At 46.5% G+C, this 21,779-nt stretch overlaps 1 protein-coding gene and 1 long non-coding RNA gene across 5 annotated transcripts in view; one reads left to right on the forward strand and one right to left on the reverse strand.

Annotated features, from left to right (window-relative positions):
- The window catches only part of LOC137433815 (uncharacterized), a 90,439-nt gene extending 85,325 nt beyond the window's left edge, over positions 1-5,114 (reverse strand). Inside the window, exon 1 of the long non-coding RNA XR_013624802.1 lies at positions 4,932-5,114. This is a non-coding gene — a long non-coding RNA (uncharacterized LOC137433815). The remainder of the gene's footprint in view (positions 1-4,931) is intronic.
- A 66-nt stretch (positions 5,115-5,180) lies between these two features.
- Positions 5,181-21,779, forward strand: part of LOC137433811 (arf-GAP with GTPase, ANK repeat and PH domain-containing protein 1-like) — a 114,221-nt gene continuing 97,622 nt past the window's right edge. For 3 of the 4 annotated variants that reach the window (XM_068126185.2, XM_068126188.2, XM_068126187.2), the window contains exon 1: positions 5,212-5,532. In XM_068126185.2, coding sequence (XP_067982286.2) covers positions 5,352-5,532 — 181 coding nt within the window. In that variant the 5' untranslated portion in view covers positions 5,212-5,351. Of the gene's footprint in view, positions 5,533-21,779 lie in introns of all 4 variants that reach the window. The other variant, XM_068126186.2, reaches the window with a different exon arrangement.

Here is a 21,779-nt window from a genome sequence, read left to right on the forward strand (position 1 = left end):
ATTGACCATCCCTGTGGTGCCTCCCAATTTGGGGTCTCACTCCCCCGGTTTTTCAATTCTGTGCCATCGCACAATTTCGGGGCTGGGTCATCTGGCTCTCCTAGCAGGTCCTACTTACCTGCGCATCTCCACCACTGCACGTCGCCACCCGAGCTTGCCTAGCTCCTTCACTCTAACCTACCTTGGGGAAGGCCCTCCTGGCTCTCTCACCCCACTCCTGCCCTCCATGGCACTGGGCTACCCGGGTCCTCTCCTTAGGATCCTCGGGCCCCGCTGAACTCTAACCTGGCTCCCAGAGCCTACCTGCGGCCTCACCTGGCTGACAGACTACCAGTGGCGGAGTGCTCAACCAACCATACGCACTAACAGGCCACACGCCCAGCCATTCCACACACAAATGCACCCATCCAAGCAGTACTCTGCTACTTTCCGCACCACAGATGTCAATATCCAACCACAATTTACCTACTCCCTCTACCTACTTTTAAATTACCCTCCCTGGGTACTCGTGAAGGGGTCCATCCTTCCCCCATTCACTCCTTCGCACCATGCACTCCACTCCACTCATTCCACAATACTCACTCCACCCAACAAGCACTCCACACCATTTATTACCAGTCACCAAATCTCTACTTGCACACTAAGCAAGCAATTCATTCAACCAACTTCATTACATTCATCCACAATACGCTCACAATAGATCACTTCTCCAAACCATTGCCTCACGCTCTCAAATCTTCTCACGCTCAATTCCTCATTTCAACATGCTCACCAGCAAAACACTCATTCAATTCTTTATTTAATAAACTGCACTCCATACACACAGCATCATTTAAACTAGCTACTCCCTTCTAATACTAGTGCTCCCCGTCATCCCTTATACTAAGCACTCCCTCGTCATTATCATCAAACTACTCTACTCTACATCCCCACTACTTGTACAATTGTCACTACTTAACTCTCAAGTCACCTATGGTCATCGCTAGAGCCCTAACGTTATCCAAGCCCTCCCTGGCTAGTTTTCACTGCCAAAACCCCATAAATCTATAGCTCCTTTGCCCCAAAATGGATGCGAGGGATGGTAGAGCTACCATCCCCCTACATCACGATTTATATTTGTCCACTACTCTGAGCCTCTCGGTGCGAATACATTTCCACCGCTTGGCTTCGAAAAGCCGAGCAATTCATGCGGATGGTCAGTCTCCTGTAGGTTGGGTCCGTCCGGCATTTTTTATTCTGGGGAGGAGGCATACTCGGACCGAGGTTCCATGGTCCATCCCGGCGCGGAACCTCGCGGTCTCCGGCCCGATGACCCAACCTCGCCCGGTCGGAACACCGCGCCCGCCAGTGGGCGAAGGTCCGACCTGGCCTTTCTCCCTCGGAGTCGTGCCGTTCGCCTGAACGACGCGGCACCAACCATACAGGGCGGAACCCGGCCCGAATCGTGCACAGCGCTCCTTGCAGAAGCGTCGCGGCAACGATCCCCGCCGGCCCCCGCAGCACACAAAGAGCACCACGCCCCGAGAGCTCGCGTCGGCTATACGTCGGCCTAAGCGCTGCCCCGGTCAGCGTCGATGCTCGAATCACATTTTCACATCCACACCTCGCGACCCTTTCTTTACTCACACAACGCGGCGCTCCAGCGCCTCTCGTACATCCCATACACTCCGTCATTGCACTCGCTCATGCATTCTCTTTCGCTCCACACTCAGGTGCGCACCACTCGCTGCTCGCACCCTCCATTACACACTTTTCTCGTGCGCATCTCGGCACCCTCACACTACTCGCACACCCCGTTACATCCTCTGTAACAATCATGGGTGTGCACTCCTTTGCTGCACACCCACTCAGCGCACACCTACCCATGGGTGTGCAATCTCCTATCGCCCACCCAATCACACACTCTGGTGTGCATCTCCTCACACTCTCCACAACCAACTCAGGTGTGCATCCTCGCACACTCTCTCCATCCATATCCATCTCACACTGTCGCTCTCACTCTCACTATTACACTCCATTGTGCATTCACTCTCGCACTCGGTAATACGCTCGCGCTCTGGCGCCGTTCGCTCACATACGCCATTCGCTTTCACACCGCACACCACGGACCTTCTACGAGCGCCCGGGTGACGTCTGGATCCCAAGCGCGCGAAAAATCCTTTCGCGCCAAACCTCCTCGCGCCATACACCACCCGACTCACCTTGGCGCTTCCTCTTCTTCGCTCCTCCACCACCTGCAAACTTTATATTTGGTTATGCAGCACGACATCACGATGTGAATCCAAACTTTGCGCGCATTCCATCCTTTCCTCCCACTGTTGCTCTTCTAAGTCCACCGTCTCTTCAAATCCAATTTCCACTATTTTTTCGATTTTATTTTCTTTTTTCTCAACGACCGGTGGCGCTAATAAAATTTTCTCTTCTACTTCGGCGGTCGCCGGCTTCCCCATACCCCGGGTCGCGATTTCTATCCCGGTCCACCCGGCTGTGCTTTGCTCAACTTCGCTTTCCCCGCGCTTCTCAAGCCGCGCTACCCCGTCGCATACCGATGTGCCCTTCCCGCTTGACCTGCGGTCTCTGTCCTTCCCCATCTGTTTTATCTCATACCTGGCTTTCTCCCTCGCCAACCCCTCGTTAATTTCTCGGGCTTTGCCATTTATGTCCTCCAACTGGCCCCCCAATTTGCTTCCGAATCCCCCCCAATTTGCTTCCTAATCCCCCCAATTTGCTTCCTAATCCCCCAATTGGATTTTCCAATTTCTCTCCCATTTTGTTTTCCATTCCCTCACTATCGGCCCTCATTTCTCCCATCTCTTTCCTCAATCCCCCAATTTGGCTTCCCAATTGCTTACTGTCGTCCCTCATTTCTCCCATCTCTTTACTCAATCCCCCAATTTGGTTTCCCATCCCTTCAATTTTATTACTCTGAGCATCCATTTTATTTTCCATTTGCTTACTATTCTTTGCCATCTACATTTGTATGACTGCCTGTAGCTGCGCCATGAGGTCCTGCAGATCCATCCCTCCCGCTTGCGCAGCGGGCGCGGCCCTCGTCGCCATGTGCGAGGCGCCGCCATTTTGTGCGCCTGCAACCCCCACTACCGCACCCTCATCCCTTTCCTCCTCCATCTCTCCCAATTGTTCTTCCCTGGGGTCCTGGGTTAATTCTAACCCCTCTTCTACCTCCTCATTTACCCCCAACGGCATCCGATCGCCTTGGCTATCCATGGCACGATTTAATTTAGATCTTTCAATAAAATTTCGGCCGCTCGAAATTTTGACTAAATTTTTTCACAGAATAGAAAAATTTGGTTCGGGTGCAAATCCCACTCCCCGACACCAAATGTTACGGATCTCGGACGTCGGCTCTCCCATTATCAAGGGGGTGGGGGGGTTAATCCCCTTGTCCTTTTATCTGGCCGACCCGAGTCCTGGAAGTTATAACGTCCTTCCCGGTGCGGCGTTAGGTAGGGTTTGTTAGGCCTAGGGGTTCACTACTACCTAATTACTAACACCGGCCGGAAACGAGGGAATAACTCCCGCTCGAACCACGGATATGATGGAAAATGCCGAGCGGATAGGAATCCGCGATCCGAGCTATTAACAATGGGACTAAACCCGATTATAAGCGGTTCCTATCGTGCCACGTTTACCCAATGAGAGAAAATACGTATGCGATCGGATAAGAGGAAACCAAGAAAATAGGAAGAACAAAGATGGGTTTATTAATTATTTACAAGAAGGAGAAGAGGAAACGAAAGAATGTACAGGATAGGAAGAGGAAGAAGCAGAACGCAGGGCAGTCTTAAACAGTCTTATTCCTAATACCCAGGACAAACGTACACACTCACACGGGGATTGTAGATGGTGGATGGAAGGTCCGGCGATGGGGTCCAGGCTCCGGTCGGCTCCAGTCCAGGCTCCGGTCCAGCGGGCGAAACCCGGCAGGCAGCTCCGCGCGTAGTTGGAACGCGACCGGACAATTTATATAACGGGGGGAAGCTGGTACGCTGCATACGTAATATGTGCACTATACAAAGGCGCCAAACGCCCCCTCTCCAATGTACTCCTTTGATAAGGTCCTTCTTTCATAAGCGCCACTGCATCAGCCCCGTCAATGCAACGTGCGTTCTCCCAGCAAGTCAGTCAAGGCCAGCTCTCTCACGCGGTAGGTCTTTACAAAGGTGCGCTCTCCCGATCAGTAAGTTCATGCGCGCTCTGGTAAGTAAGTCCTGTTGATTAATGTGCTCGCTGGCAAGTCCTCCGCGCAGTCCTCCAAGCAGCGCCAGCGAGTGAGTTCTGTAAAAGGGCTTTGCGTTCGCTTTTATAACTCACCAAGCGATCACTCCGCGAACCCCAAAGCCACGCCTGCCGGCGATCCTACCTCAGCCCTGGTTGGCTGGGCATCGCTTACCGACCACGCCCTGATGGTGAGTTGACGTGGCCACACATTCTTCCTGGTGTTTCGCCCCCTTTCTCGGGCCTAACCTCGTGGCTTATAGCTGTGTTTGAGCGAGCTCCAGCTCAACGCAGCCAACGCTGCTAACAAAGACACGTAACAAATTGGGAGGGCCATGGGCAGACTGGTGGGCACGTAATGGCGTCGCTTGGAGAGGGAGGCTGACAAAATGAACGGAATGGGTCTACTTCTTATTTGATTGACACAACGCAGATTCAACTATTGGAAACACGGCCTTACCTATACACATACTAATGAAATAACTGAAGTCCTATGGTGGCCTACGTGTTGCTTGTGGCCTAATTATGGGGTGCAACCTTTAACCCTTTAATAATGTCATATTTACAAGAATGATGTCATATTTACACGTGTGGGTTCTCAAAACTACAACAATATATATATATATGTCTTTCCCTCCAATTAGCAAGACGAACCATTATACTGCGTGCTGTTGCGTTGGCAAACATCTCACCTCCTCGTCAATGATCGGTTACCTGTGGCTCGTCAATCGCCTCAGGTACCAACAAACAATTTACATGGAGACGAGCACTGCACTTCAAGGACTTGACAAAGGGAAAGGGCACAAGCATCCCCCAGTCGGCACTCAATGATCGCCGCCTTCCCAGACACTAAAGTACACGCACGCTCAGCCGCGGCCCGGTTCCTCAGCCGGCGTGATGCTGACGCGCGACGTCATTTCCGGCCGCGTGGGGGTGGCGGCGGCCCGATCTGAGGCGACGATCGTTGGCGTGCGGAGGTGGCGCACGCGGCTCGTGGCACCGGCGTCCCGGCCCGGCTCGTGAAGATGCCGATGGCGACGATCTCGATCACTACGACGTGCACGGTGCGTGGACCCGCGTAACGCGGACTGCCGGCGCGCTCCGACGCAGCCATGGAAGCGCAGCAGGTTCACCTGCAGCAGCTGCAGCTCTCGAACTCGGTGGCGATTCGCGCCGAGATTCAGCGCTTCGAGAGCGTCCACCCGAACATCTACGCCATCTACGACCTGCTCGAGCGCGTCAACGACCCCTTGCTGCAGGGACAACTGAGGGAGCACGTGATCTGCATCGAGGGTAATTTGATGGTCGTGCTGGACCTCGTGTTTAAATATCGATCATGAAGGTCGTGTGTGTGTAAAGCAAAATTGGTCTCGCAGTCACGTGATGTCCTAAGCAGGTTTGGCTCGCAGTTTTGAGAGTTTGAGCTTTGACCCGCACTCGGACCCCTTTTGCAGGTCATCACCACGAGGGTCCATTGCATTGGGTGTTGTTGCAGCGACTCCTTCTTTCCATGCATCTCCCCTGTCGATGACTCTTAACCGTGCATTATTTAAACCCGGTTGATCAACCACACCTGCATTGAAGGACCTGGAGGAGAGACAGAGAGAGAGACAGAGACAGACAGACAGAGAGACAGATAGAGAGAGACAGAGAGGCAGACATAGAGAGAGAGAGGCAGACATACAGAGAGAGACACATAGAGAGAGAGACACATAGAGAGAGAGACAGACATAGAGAGAGAGACAGACATAGAGAGAGACAGATAGAGAGAGACAGATAGAGAGAGACAGATAGAGAGAGACAGATAGAGAGAGACGGATAGAGAGAGACAGACATCGAGACAGACACAGAGACAGACACAGACAGACAGAGACAGACACAGAGACAGACAGAGACAGAGACGCAGGCAGGCAGAGAAAGACAGGCAGAGACAGACAGGCAGAGAGAGAGAGACAGACATAGAGAGAGACGGATAGAGAGAGACAGATAGAGAGAGACAGATAGAGAGAGACGGATAGAGAGAGACAGATAGAGAGAGACAGATAGAGAGACAGACATAGAGACAGACATAGAGACAGACACACAGAGACAGAGACAGAGACAGAGACAGACACAGAGACAGAGACAGAGACAGACAGAGACGCAGGCAGGCAGAGAAAGACAGGCAGAGAGAGAGACAGACAGACAGACAGAGAGACACAAACAGAGACAGAGAGAGACAAACAGACAGACAGATAAAGAACCTTGGGAAATGATGCGCAGGTAACGACGGATTGCACGGCTATGTGGGACGGTGGAGGGGGGGGGGTTGAGGGTGGAGAGGTAGGGACGTTCGTGAGCTTCAGCTGTTTCGAGAATGTTTGCTATTCCGGATCCGTGATGGAAACACCCGTGGGCGAGATCAGCTCGCATTCCCAGCAAGCGTTATGTCAGAATCTGCAGATATCAATTGTTGTTGTTGTTGTTGTTGTTAATGTGGAAGTCGATCGAGGGTGGGTGCTTCGGAGAGGGGTAAGCCATGTAAGCATCCAGACTGTAAACGTTTGTGTTATTGCAAAAAAGCTTCTTCGTCACTCCGTTAACGGCCCAAAGTATTCTCGTTTTTGGCCCAAGTCTTTCACGAACCGGTTGGCCAAGGCTGCCATCCGATTGAAGGTGGCAGGAATTTTTTGAATTTGTTCAGGGCGTTGGCGACAACTGCACCACCCTTCGCAGATGACCGTGGGATATTTAACTTTCACCAGCTGCTGCCAGCACACGGGGCATTGGGCCGACGTCGTCGTATCCATGGGGCGGCGGACTTTGCGATACGACTCCCGGGCTCCGAAGCACCAATCTGGCCGCTTATTGTCGCTTTGTCGGGGCACGAATTAAACCCAGACTAGACGTTTCAAATGTAAGTGTGCTGTTAAACTTGCTTTGTAGAAAGAAGAACAAAGGAACATTTGAGATTGAAACTCGGTGCTAACAAAACAAAAATAGGGGCAATTCCCCTGCACTTACCTGGGAGAACCAGGGAACCACTGGTAGGTGCGAATGACCCACAAAATGTGTAAATTAGCCGATAGTTTGAACAAACTCGTGAAAACACCATGCAGAGATTAGTCCTTACTAAGTTACATCTAAATCAGGTGAATACTTTTTGAGAAGTCAGAAATAGTGGTCCCTGAATCGCAATGACCTTTGACCTTTAAATTGACCTATTTCATGCAATCTTTTTTTTTTTTTTTATGGATTTGCAAGGCATCAGGAGGCCTTGGTCCTCAAGTTCTACAAAGTTTGTAGTGGGGTTTCATCGAAATTGTGTGTAGTTTTGGGGAAGAAAGCAAATACCTATTATGGAGGGTCAAACCTGAACCCACTTTGACCCCTCCGTAAATCTCTCAGACCCTGATTTTTTTTGATTTTTTTTTTGGAATGCTGTGAACAAACTTTGTTGCATCACGGGTGATGAATCCTGTGATAAAGTTTCATCGAAATTGCGCTTGTAGTTTCGGAGAACAAGATCCGAGTGCTGACATCCTGACTGCCTGACGGATGAACACCACATGATGCTAACGCCTTACCTCGACTACATTCCAGCTAAAAATGACCCTTGCCCCAAGGGTCGTACTAAACCCTAACCTAAAGCTAAAAACCGCAACCCGAAGCTCAAAATAGACATGGGAGGAGGTCACTCGGCCCAACATGCTTGTGCTATATCCACGCCACTGAATCTCATTCTAAACGAGAATGGCACTCGGTAGAGCACGTACCTCCACCTGGTGAACAGTTTACGTTTTGTATCCCACTGATAGACCGGATCTGGATTCGGACCTGAATCAAAATCTAATCGGCTTGTTCTTGTGACCTACCAACTCATCCACCTAGTTTAGTCATAACTCATCCATAACTTTTTTTTTATATAATGTTATTTATCGCTTTTCACCCGATCTCTCAATGGTGAAGAATCACTTAAAAATTAAATAATTGTCGTATCTGAATCCATATTCAGATCTTCACCAAAATCGAATCGATTCGTCCTTGTCAGACACCCAACATCTCCACCAAGTTTCGTCCAAATCCGTCCATAACTTTTTGAGATATCCTGCTATGTATCGTTTTTGGCCCTGTCTCCCAATGGTGAAGAATCACTTAAAAATTGAATAATTCTCATATCCGAATCCGTATTCAGATATTCACCAAAATTGAATCGATTCTTCCTTGTCTCACACCCAATATCTCCACCAAGTTTCGTCCAAATCCATCCATAACTTCTTGAGACATCCTGCTATGTATCGTTTTTGGCCCCACCTCCCAATGGTGAAGAAACACTTTAAAATTCTAGTAGCCGGATCCGATTCCGGATCTTCACCAAAATTTAAGAATTTCGCCCTTGTCACATAAGCTACCTCTCTGCCAAATTTCATCCAAATCTGTCCATAAGTTTTTGAGATATCTTGTTCACAGACAAACAAACAGACAGGGGTGAAAACATAACCTATGTATAGGGTGTCCCTACACCTTAGCCCCCCCCCCCCCCCCTGCCCAGCCCAACGTAGGAGAGGTAGGGAGAAACCATGAATAGGGGGAAAAAGCTTTATTATTCGACATCTCATGTGCACAGTTTCAAAGGTTTGCTTCAATATTTGGTGTGCCCACCGCCCGCCGACCGAACTGCCTCCAAACACACGGGGTAGGATTCCAAGAGACACACAAACAAGTCACGATCGAACTCCATTTCTTCGAGGACGTTAGTCAAAGCAGTGAGAAGCTCTTCCCTGGTGTTCTGGAGGCGTTGTTCAACTCTGTCCTTGAGTATCGCCCCCAAATGTTCACAGGCATTGAGGTCAGGCGATGCTCCCGGCCACTCATCGTTTCCGAAAAAATCGACCTTGTTCGCCTTCAGAAGATTCTGGGTCGCCAGTGCGCTCATGCACGGGGCTCGGTCGTGTAGAACCGTGGTCTCCTTGATGCTGAGGACATTTTCTGGGTGCCGTAAGAACGGAATAACATGGCGGGTCAGCACAACGTCTCGGAGGTATTTGCCGTCCCATGATTGTCCTTGCTCTTTGATGACCTTCATCAGCCTTTTCGCTGTGAACATCAAGAAGACGCCAACGCACCATGCTGTCTTCGATTTCTCTCGAATCTTGAGTTCTTGTGGAATGTCATCATTGTGAAGAGCCCAAATTCTGTCGTTCTGGAAGTTGGGACGTCGAGCCTCATAAATGAAAAATTCATCAGAAGGGGCCAGGAAAAGAAAATCATCAGAGGTCCACTCGCTCACAAACTCACAAAACCACATTCGATCCTCGACGGTCTTTTCCGTCAGCTTCGGTGCTGGAATTTGGTGAAAAGCCTTTGCGCCAATGGACTGAAGGAACCTGTGGATACTTGATAAGCTCTTCTTCTTCCCTCGAACCCATTCAATCTCCTTTTGGAGCCCTCGAATGCTTTTCTTCTCCTTGGCAAGCGACTCAATGATGATATCCCTGCTTTCCTGAGACAAACATTGTGCTGTCTGTTCGGGCCGGCTGTCCATCTCGCAATCGAAGGGATCACGGTTCCAATTGCGTTTGACGAAGTCCTCAGACCTGTTCAGGTACTTGGCAACCCAGGATCGGGATATGGTTCCCGGCGTCTGATCCCTGGCGACTCGGAACGCGATAGCCATGATGCGGCATATCCAACTTTTCTTCTCGGAATCACCCGACCACGACATCACTTCACAAAATCTGCAACCGAACAAGAAAGGCTCATTAGATCATTATGAAATTTGGTATTTGAGATGTCAAATGAATGATCCTTCCCGCTATATGCCCGCCATTGTGCAGTGGCGACCCAGTAGAGCTGGCCAGGGAGGGGGGGAGGGGAGGGGGGAGGGGGGCAAGGTGTTGGGACACATCCACCTTACATCATCCATCCATCCATCCACCTTTGGTGGCCCAGGTAACTAGAGCGGAACTCGGTATAGCGCATACCTCCGCCAGGCTGAACGGTTTATGGTTTCTATCCCACTGATAGGCCGAATCTGGATTCGGACCTGAACCAAAATCGAATCTATTCATCCTTGTCACACACCCAACTGGTCCACCAAGTTTCGTTCAAATCCGCCCACAACTTTTTGAGATATCTTGCTATGTATAGTTTTTGGCCTGATCTCCCAATGGTGAAGCATCACTTTTAAAATTCCAGTAGCCGGATCCAATTCCGGATCTTCACCAAAATCTAAGAATTTCGTCCTTGTCACATACATTACATCTCTGCCAAATTTCATTTTAATCCGCCCATAACCTTTTGAGATATTTTGTTCACTAACAAACTAACAGACAGACAGACAAACAAACAGGGGTGAAAACATAACCTCCATCCACCTACGGTGGCGGAGGTAACAAGGTCGCACAGTGGAAGTTGTAGTGAGCGGAGGAGGGTTGGGGTAGAAATGAGAGCTGGAGATGAAAGGGTAGAAATGGGAGGAAGAGAGTAATGCTGGGGAGAGGAGGAGGAATCGTACTATAAAGTATATAATGCGAGAACTGTCTGTGTTTACTGGACTACTTTGTGCTCTTGAAGCGCTGGATGAAATTAGTTGAAAACGGGGGGGTTGTACTCGGAGGAGTACAATGGAAGACAACAAAATTTGGGGTTCAGGTTAGGGGGAGGACCCCAATGATCTCGATGTAAATATGCATGGCATAGCTCCGCTTCCGGTGGGACAGGGTATTACTAAGTGGTTATCAAATGCCAATTCTGGGAAGGACGGGTTCTTCGCCGGCGCAGATGATAGACAAAACACCACCCAGCTTGCGCACTCGTCGTGTTGTCTGAACGTCGGATTTCCACGGATGGCATTGTTTATTTTCCGAGTTGTACCGCGAGCGTAAACCAAAGTCGTGATGTTATCTAAAACCAGGTGGCATGGCATGTACAGCAACCAGGTGGCGTGGCATGGCATGTACAGCAACCAGGTGGCATGGCATGTACAGCAACCAGGTGGCATGTACAGCATGAACAAAGGGCGTTTTTTACATTTTTGCGTGTCTAGCCCACACTCCATGAGTAAATGATCCTTTGGCATATATTGCTTTGAAGTAACGCACATTTGGGTAATATTAAACAGAATGGATTCAACATGTTCCACACGTTGGAAGCCTCCACCCTGTAACCCGCGAGGGAGCTTCAATTCATGCGGTGAATCATTTTATTGCGCAGCAACGATGCCATTGAATCCTGGTGGGAAAATGCACAATCCGCGGAGACTTCCAATTTTTTCCCTCTAAGTGGTTTAGCATTCCGTAAAAAGTGATGTAAATTCAAGTTAGCTTTACATCTATTTTTTTTTTTTTCCTTTATCGGTAAAACCTGCCCATGCCCACGGTGCATACCCACGCTAATGCGTCATGCCTCGTTAATTGTGCCACGTTCACGTGATAGCTCGCATACCGTTCTGTAGCCATCGTAATTTATACCAAGGAAGGATCCCATGTTTCACCTAGCATGGGATCTTTAAAGCTCTGAAGCAGGATAATTAATTTGACAAAATAATTATAATCTCTGCATCTGATTACCTCCGCCACCAAAGGTGGATGGAGGTTATCTTTTCACCCCTGTCTGTCCGTTTGTGTACAATATATCTCAAAAAGTTGTGGGCGGATTAAAATGAAATTTGGCAGAGATGTAGCGTATATCACAAGGATGAAATGATTAGATTTTGGTGAAGATCCGGATTCGGATCCGGCTAGTAGGATTTTGTAAGTGATTCTTCACCATTGGGAGATCGGGTCAAAAACGGTACATAGCAGGATATCTCAAAACGTTGTGGATGGATTTGGATGAAACTTGGTGGACCTGTTTGGTGTCTGACATGTACGATTCGATTTGATTTTGGTGAATATCTGAATATGGATTCGGATATGAGAATTATTTAATTTTTTTTACGTGAAATCCTCACCATTGGGAGATAGGGCCAAAAACGATAGAAAGCGGGATATCTCAAAAGGTTAAGGATGGATTTGGACAAAACTTTTTGGACAGGTTGTGTGTGTGACAAGGAAGAATCTATTCAGTTTTGGTGAAGATCCGGATTCAGCTAGTCGAATTTTTAAAGTGATTCTTCACCATTTTTTTATTTTATTTTTTTTCTATACTGAATCGAGGCTCGTGAAAGAGCTGACATTCCAGAACCCCCCATGACATTTACTTCACAAACGAATCAACCAGACAAACAAATTCTGTCTGTTCAATTGTCTGTTCTGTTGTCTGTTCAAACATTCTGTCTGTTCAAACATTGTCTGAATGTCTGTTCAAACAAATTCTGTCTGGTCTGTTCAATCACCGCAGCTAAATGTGTCGGAGTAATTAACTATTCTCCTTCGTGCCCTCCTTTGGTTGCCTGAATGGTGTCACTGCAGGACCTCCGGGTAAACAACATTACGGGTGAAGATTCCACTGTGGCCATCATCAATTTTTCCCTGTTGGCCATTCCTGACTACCTTTACCTTGACATCCTCAAATCGTTTAGTACGCGACAATTGAGTGATATGTCCAACCAGGCGGAGGTATGCTCTCTACTGAGTGCGGTTCTAGTTATTTTCTGAGACTATAATTATCTTATAGAGGGTTCTCTATGTGGATCAGGTAATGTGGCAAAAGTGTGACCGATTTTACACAATAAGCCTCATAATGTTCCGGTTATTGGTCTTTCAAGTACAGTGGCTTTAGGAACTGGCAGGATGGCGTCGTTCTTGGCGTATTCGCTTCTTTATTGCGTACCTGATGTTTGATTACCTGCAAAATTTCAATACTTATGAAAAAAAAAAGTGGTTGTCTTTGTGCACTTGCTCCTCTCTGCTCCTCTGTTAACATGCTACCATCTGTTGTTTAGCTTCTCTATGAATTTGCATGTGTACATGCAAATGCACTCGTATTCCATGCAGGTAAATCAAGAGAGGCGCAAAGCGCCCCTCCCTTCACATAGGGGATCCTATCTCTGTATGCAGCTTTACCATGGGGACTGAAAATTCGTTTCTCTGCTTCTATTGGACCAAATTGGCTACAAATTGCAGAAGTAAATACTTTCTACTTTGAGGTAATATGTTCCAAATTTCAGCAGAGAGAGAGAAGAGAGAGAAGAGAGAGAAGAGAGAGAAGAGAGAAAAGAGAAGAGAGAGAAGAGAGAAGAGAGAGAAGAGAGAGAGAAGAGAGAGAGGGAAGAGAGAGGGAAGAGAGAGGAAAGAGAGAAGAGGGAGGGAAGAGAGAGGGAAGATAGAGGGAAGAGAGAGAAGCGAAGAGAGAAGAGAGAGAAGAGAAGAGAGAGAAGGAAGAGAGAGAGAAAAATAAAGAAAGAAAGAAAGACAGCGAAAGCGAGCGGGCTAGACAGAAATAAAGAAACCTGCTCTCTACTGCAATGTTCGTGTACATGAAGGGTAGGTCCCATTGATGTGCTGCGGTCTGGTTCAGGGCCCACCCTGTCTGTGCTCTGCATGCCCATACCAACCACGTTCCCAGCACTACAAACATGAAGGACTCTCCACAGCAGCGAGCCACCAACTATCCACGAACCCAGCACAAATGCAACCCTGGTCATAAGCGGCAGGGACTAGCACCTCAATCCTGTCATGTGATTTGCAGGATACAATGAATGGATCTCCTATCAAAACCATTGATATGGGCATTAATTTTAGCTGTCTGGCTCAAGTCTCAGATCTATAACAGAATATGGGTGTGATCAGTGCTCTGTATACATGCAGCTTGAACTTTTAATTCACTGGAGCTTTCTAGATTGATGATAAAGAGGTGAGAATAAACTGGGATAAAGCGGCACATGGCCGTACTTCTGGCGTATAGTCTCCAGATGAAGACACTTTATATCCAACATGAAATTCTGTCACTGTGTACACCGAATGGTCATCATTCACTGTGATTGAAGGATTGTGACATCTTCGTGACTGAAGTTTTTTTGGCCAGATAACTCGTTTCCTGCTTTTGATAATGTTGCAAGGCAAGGATGATGACGTCTACTATTTCTGCCAGAAACACTACATCATCAGCATAGTCCAAACCTGTGAAAATTTGATCTTTTTTTTCCCCCAGGCTCACATGACATCAGCTACTGCCCCTTTGAAGGTTTTTTTTTTGTTTTTTTTGTTTTTTGTATACTGAATCGAGGCTCGTGAAAGAGCTAACATTTATTTCACAAACAAATCAACCAGACAAACAAGATATATAAAAAGAGGGAGCGGAAGACAAGATGGGGAGAGAAGGGGAAGCACACAAACATAACATTTGAGGGCAGGGAGATGTGTGGGAGGGAGAGGGCTTGGGGGGAGGAGGCGTGGGAAGGGGGTGGGGGGGAGGGGGGGGGGTGGGAGAAGTATAAAACACAAGGACACCAAGGACTTCTAGGACAGAAGTTGGTATTTCAAAAAAGTGGATTTGGGGTGAAATTAGCGGGGGTAGAAAAGATCAAGGTTTTGGTTGGGGGAAGATAAGAGATGGTGGTGAACAGCTGTTTTAAACACCTTTATGGAGGTCTGCACCCTTATGGAGTCAATTGCAGGGAGGAGGAGAGTCGGGACCAATATGTCTTCCTGTCAAACATACACACCACTGTCAAATCTGAAATGGTCTGATGTTTCCCCTCCGAGATGCAGCTCTTGGTGTCAGAGTTGAGAGCTTATAATGATCCTTGTGATCTTTGATTGTATCCCAGATACCTCCAAAAGTTAGATGCATGCAGTCATGATTCGGAGTGTCAAGGGTTTTCTTTATGCCAATGTATGTGGCAATGTCAGCAGTGCAAATTCTCTGCATTTCTCTGTGATTCAATTGTTGAAAATCTGTTCAATTGTTGAGTGCTATGGGATAAAGCCTGCCCAATGAGGTCTGCATTTTGTGACTAAGGTCTACTGCATTTGGCTCAGTTGGATCCAGGCAAACATCTTTGCCACAACAAATAGGAATGTTACTCTTTCTGTAGTTGCTATAGTCAGTCTGTGCTATTTTTGTACTTCCAGATGTGTAGGATTATTCCCTGGATTCACTCCTGTGGAATATTGTCTGTGTTCCAGATGTTGGACAACAGATCTTTGAGTCTTGCAATGGTATCTCTGATTGCATTTTTTACAAGCTCAAGGGGTAATTCTACATGTGCCATTCTTTAGTTTGTTGATGGCACATTCAATTTTGGCCCACGTTGGGGGCTCTGTTCTGATGTCTTCAAATTAGGAGAAAGGCTTTTGTCTTTTTTAGTAGCTCACCTGGTGGATTGAGAGGTACACATGAAAGGAGGTCTGCACGATACTCTTTCCATACACGGCAATCTGCGATAATGATACCGATATCAGCCTGTGCCAATTACCAACATGGCGATCCGCGATAGTGATACCGATATCGGCCTGTGCCAATTACCATTATGGCAATCCGTAATACTGATACCGATATCCGCCTGTGCTGATTACCAACATGGCAATCCACAATAGTGAAACCAATATCAGCCTGTGCCGATTACCAACACAGTGATCCGCGATAGTGATACCGATATCGGCCTATTCCGATTACTGATATGGCGATCCGCGATAGTGATACCGATATTGGCCTGTGCCGATTACCCATAAGCTGATAGCAATACCGGCCTGTGCTGATTACAAATACCGATATCGGCCCAGCACTACTCGTGTAGACATCGTCTGATCTCGCTTTAAAACAAAATCGTTTTTAATCCACGTTTAAGTTGGAAATAAAATAAGTGTTCTCATCATGGGGGAAAAAGCCTGGTATGGGAATACATTGAAAAGTGTGTGGTCGCCACTTCACATCATCCCTTCAAATTTCTTCCCCTCTCCCGTTTTCATTTCACATCCGAAACCATCCCTCTACCACCAAATGCCTAATTACCCTATTGGAGTACAATGTCCCAAACTCAGTACAATGGCTTATTGGCTCAGTACAATGTCCCAAATTACCCCGTTAACTCATTACCTATAATATACACAGGATCCCTCAGCGTGTGAGTGGAATTAAATATATTTCTTTCTCTTCCTCCCTGCAAAACTCCCCAAACAAACACATTAAAGGCGATCATTAGCGCTACTATTGTCGTCATCATGTGAGATAAACAACAGCTGCTCGCTGGGGTGGGTCTGTGCCGATTACCGACATCTACACTGTACATGTCACCATCGCATGTGCCAATATTGGGCACAAAGCTAGCTTTGTCACAAAGGGTGGATGAGCTCCCTCTGGGAGCCAACGGCCATCCAGTAAGGAGATGGTGTCTCCAAAAAAAAACACTCATCCAGTTGGACCGGTTCCTTAGGTAGTAGGTTGAAGGCAGCAACCGTTCAGAGTAGTACTACCGTTCGGACTTAGGAGCGTTAAAGTGGTGCCCGGAACCATCTTACACTCTCCATGTCAGGATTGCTGAATTTTCTTTCTGTCTCACTCAAACTATAGCTATCGGGCTAGTTTTAATCTCTCTCTCTTGCAAACAAACATCATACACTTTTCATCAAACACTTTTCTTACTCATTTTCACTCCTCACCTTTACATTCTCTCTTTGCTTCTCTTTCCTCTTATTTCCTCACATTGTCCAACTAAATATGAAAAAGTCTAAAAAGTTAATGGCCCCTAGTTCCCGGCATTATGGGGTGCGAAGAATCTCTGGTGACCTGCCTGTCTCTGCTACCAACGAGAGGGGGGGCTCAGGCAGTAGTAGTATCGGTCCCTCCCAAGACCCTTGCCTGTTGAATGAACGTGACTCTTTTTCAATTCATTTCACCAACATTCGTGGTCTTTCTTCAAATCTTTCCTCTGTTGGATATCATCTTGCAAGTTACTCTCCTAATGTATTGCTTCTCTCAGAGACCCAATTGTCACACGATGTTCTTCTTAACTCCTTTAACATTTCAAACTACAACCTTCACTCACGATTCCGCTTCAAAGGAGGAGTGTGTGTCTACTCCAACATCAACACACCTGCCATACTCCTTGTGGACCTCGAATCTCCAAACTTTGATGTCATCTGGCTTAAGATTTGTCTCCCGACCATCACTGTTTTTCTCTGTTTCACTTACTGCTCTCCCAACTCTACAAACTTCACAGCTTTCTTTGACTATCTTAATTCCTGCCATGAGACCATGACATCCGAACACCCTCAAGCAGAATTCCTCTATTTAGGAGACTTCAATGTACACCACAGGGAGTGGTTGAAATCATCCCACACGGATGTTGGGGGAGTTGAAGCTCTTAAATTTTCAATTCTCAATGATTTGGAACAAATTATCACCCACCCTACCCATATTCCAGATCGTCATGACCACTCGTCCAATACTTTGGATTTGTTCTTTACCTCTAATCTGTTGCGTTACAGCTACACAATTTCACCTCCAATTGGTTCTTCTGACCACAATCGTGTAAACATCACTTTACTTACCACCACTCCTTCGGCAACCGCTCCGAATAAACGCCAGTATTGGCATTTCAATAGCGCTGACTGGACTGGTTTACGAAACTTCTTTTCTGACTTTCCCTGGAAAGACTACTGCCTCTCCTCGGCCGATGCCTCTATCTCTGCTGAACGTATAGCTGAGGTTATTTTTGCAGGAATGGAGGCTTATATCCCCTTCCTTTTTAAGTTTACCTCTTCTACCAACTCTTGGTTCAATAATTCCTGCTCTGCAGCCATTCGTGCACGAGATGCAGCATATCAGACATGGAAAAACTCTTCTTCCTCCGACTCACATTCAGCCTTCATATCTGCTAGAAACCATTGCAAACATGTTGTTTGTGAGGCGAAGCATTCCTTTATTCAAAAGAAATGTGACAACCTCTCATCTTCTTCCACTAATGGATCTTTCTGGTCAATAGCCAAAAGTATTTCCAACAACTTCTGTCACTCTACCTTTCCTTCACTGTTCCGTTCTGATGGTACTATAGCTGTTTCTCCGACTGACAAAGCAACTCTTTTTGGTTCTCTTTTCTCCTCTAATTCCACTCTGGATGACTCCAACATTCCATCTCCCTCTGATTCACCCCTTACCAATCCTATGCCCCTCCCTATAATCTCTTCACATGCAGTCAAAAAAGTACTCCTCTCTCTGGACACATGCAAGGCATACGGACAAGATGGCATTCCTCCTCGTGTCTTGAAGGAGTGTGCTTCAGAACTTGCACCCGTGCTTGCTCGTTTGTTTCGTTTTTGTTTAAAAACCCAAACTTTTCCTCTTTCCTGGAAACATGCCTTAGTGCAGCCTATTTTAAAGAAGGGTGATCGTTCAAACCCTTCCAACTACCATCCTATTGCTCTGACTTCTACTATTTCCAAAGTCTTTGAATGTCTTCTCAATAACCATTTCCTCAAGCATCTTGAATCCCACAGTCTTCTATCTGACCATCAATATGGCTTTCGCAAGGCAAGATCTACCGGTGATATCCTTTCTTACATTACGAATGTCTGGGCCTCTTCTCTAAGAGATTTTGGGGAATCCTTTGTTGTAGGCCTTGATATCTCAAAAGCCTTTGACAGAGTTTGGCATCGGGGTCTGATATCCAAGCTTCCCTCTTTCGGCTTTCCTCCTTCACTCTGCTCTCTCCTATCGAGCTTTCTCTCTGACCGCTCTGTTTCTGTAATTGTCCATGGCTCAACATCTCCCTCCTTCCCTATCAACAGCGGTGTTCCTCAGGGTTCTGTTCTGTCTCCAACACTCTTCCTTTTTTTAATCAATGACCTCCTTTCTTCTACAAATAACCAAATGCACTCATATGCTGATGACTCAACGTTACATTCCTCCATGTTTTTCCCATTTGCCCCATCTTCTCTCAATCGATCTGCATCTCATTTCATTACAACCACCTCTTTAAATTCGGGTTTGGACAAGATTTCCCAGTGGGGCAAATGTAACCAGGTTAAGTTGAATGCTTCTAAAACTCAATTTCTTCCCATATCTCTCTCCAAAACTCCTCTCATCTCACCAATCTCCTTTGAAAGTTCCACAATTACACCATGTGATACAATAAACCTACTAGGTATTACCCTAACTTCAAATCTATCCTGGAATCCACACATTACACAAATAGCTAAATGTGCCTCGAAGAAACTGGGAGTCCTGTTCAGATGTCGAAGATTCTTCTCCTCTCAACAGTTGCTTCAACTATATAAAATATTGATTCGTCCTTGTATGGAGTACTGCTCTCACATCTGGGGAGGTTCTAGTTCCACATACTTACTGGACAGAATTTAATTAAAAGTAATTCGACTTATCAACTCTCCCTAGCCTGGCCTCGATGAGGACGACATAGTCTGTGCCTGGAGCCTTCTACATTAAAAAAAAAAAAAAAAAATTTTTTTTACTGAGCTATATTTATTGAGCTAGCTAACCGAACGCTCGCCTGCTACCTACAATTAATCGTCATCGACTATTGTTTTTAGAAATCATCCTGCAAAAATAAAGTAAGTGAAGGATAAAACTGAACCCCTTTTTACTCGATTAACCAAATTCTCTGTCATACGAAATAATTTGCCATAATTTGTAAAGATCGTGTGCATGATGTATGCCATGAATTGCCTTGTGTCAATGATGTGTACGTCATATATGAATACGTAATGGACCATTACATACTTTTGGAACCTGCGTAAACAATAAATATGGATATACATGTATATATGTATATTGATACTGATATACTGGTATGAGCTCACAGACATATCGATACCGACAGAGCTTACAATATGACAGACAGGTTAACTTCACATATATATTGTCACGTCAGATGGGGTCTGTTAATATGGACCACTTCAAGCAGGAGGTCTATGACCTCCGCAGATGCCAAAATGATATTTTAATTTACTACGTTCTAACTTCATATTAATTTAAACTGTATTCAGATTTACTATTGCGATTTCTCCATAATCGCACAAATTAAGCTGAATCTGGTGGTGGAATGCGTGCGAAATGCATAAAAACCGGGAAAACATTTCTTACAATGAAAATGGTTTTATTGTATAAATGATTCCGTCACGGGTATCACGCGGCAATAATATTCGGACAGATTTGGTGCACGAGGACAGACAAATGGGAAAGAGATAAGACGTGAAAACCCAAACGTACAATATATTAAAGCCTAACTCCAACTATGGTGCCAAATACCGGACCCTCGCAATGAATGGGGAAAATAACAGGCAAAGATTTGAAGCAAGAGCTGTTTCTGTGGTCCTGCAGGATGATGAGGGTCATGCAGGCTGGTATGGCACAGGAAGAAGTGTGGGTCGGGATGGCACAGGAAGGATCCTGACGAGGAGGGTGTGTACTGTCCGGTCTCTGGCACAGTCTTTCCGTTCTGACCACAAAAACAGAGAGAGAGGGCAGAGAGATGTTGTCTATCCAACGACCAAAGCTCAATTGCCGCATGTATGCACAGTCACAGCCTTCACCACCTCTGGGACCACCTTAATGGGTGGCGGATCCCATCATTGGCTGCCTATGTGCGGTGCCATCTTCCAGGCCACCTCACCCTGTGTGACGACCCTAAAGAAAAGTGTTTCTTCTCTCTCCAGGGCTTTACAGCCGATGATGCTGCCATGACTTATGTTCCACCAGCCAAACGGTCTGTGATGACGTCCATTAACGGAGCGAATCACTTTTCTGTGGCTTTTTGCTCAAGTCCTCACCTGACCTGGCCTCACCTGCTACAGCGATTTGCACAACAATCTTGCCCTTATCTGCGCTATAAAGGATGCTCGCTGCCTCCTTGGTGCATATTTGACAAGACAACTTACCTCTGACAGTTTCCCTGATACAGGAGTCATGCTACCCTTCTAAACCTAGCCATAATAAGCACAATCTGGCTAAGCATACCACCTCCTTCCAGGTAACAATTTGCATGAAAAAGGTGTAATTTTGATTTCCCCTCCAAATCTGCTCTCCAACCTTTTTCCTTTGCTGCCCTCTCTATCCTTGATCCTTCTCTTGCTTTCTTCAATTTAATAATAATGTCTCCTTCCTACCCCCATCCCCCAACCCCCTCACCCCACTCACCCCCATACATAATATGTAAACAACTCTTTACCAATTCAAATGCTGTAATATGCTTTTTTTCAGCAGTGTGTGAGGTTTGAAGAGTATCTCGTAGATGTAAATTGTCTCAGAGCAAACTCCTCCTGCACAATGTGCAAATTGAAATAGAACATGCAGTCGGAATGTGTGGCCTTTGTATCGTGTGTAATGAGGTCAGAAGGAGGTTGAAGCTGTCCACGTTGCCTTTGGCATTCAATGTTACTGGAGAGAATGACATTACTTCTCCATATAATTTGCAGTGTCAATCATGCCAACACGACAGGTGAAATATACAACACCTGTAGGAATTTTTAGATCCAAATCTAGAGTTAAGTTGTGTTCACAGAGATGTCACCATCAAAAGCTCGATCATATTTGTGGAGGTCTATTGTTGGTTAGTGAACGTTTGGAAGACTGTATTCATTTTATGTTGGTTGAAACGCCATCTCCAGCCTAATGTTTAGTTTGAATCATATTTCCTTTCTGTGGTAGCAAGCACTTCCTGG

This window comes from Myxine glutinosa, chromosome 10, assembly GCF_964187855.1.
Source record: "Myxine glutinosa chromosome 10, kmMyxGlut1.1, whole genome shotgun sequence".
NCBI classification, from domain to species: Eukaryota; Metazoa; Chordata; class Myxini; order Myxiniformes; family Myxinidae; genus Myxine; species Myxine glutinosa.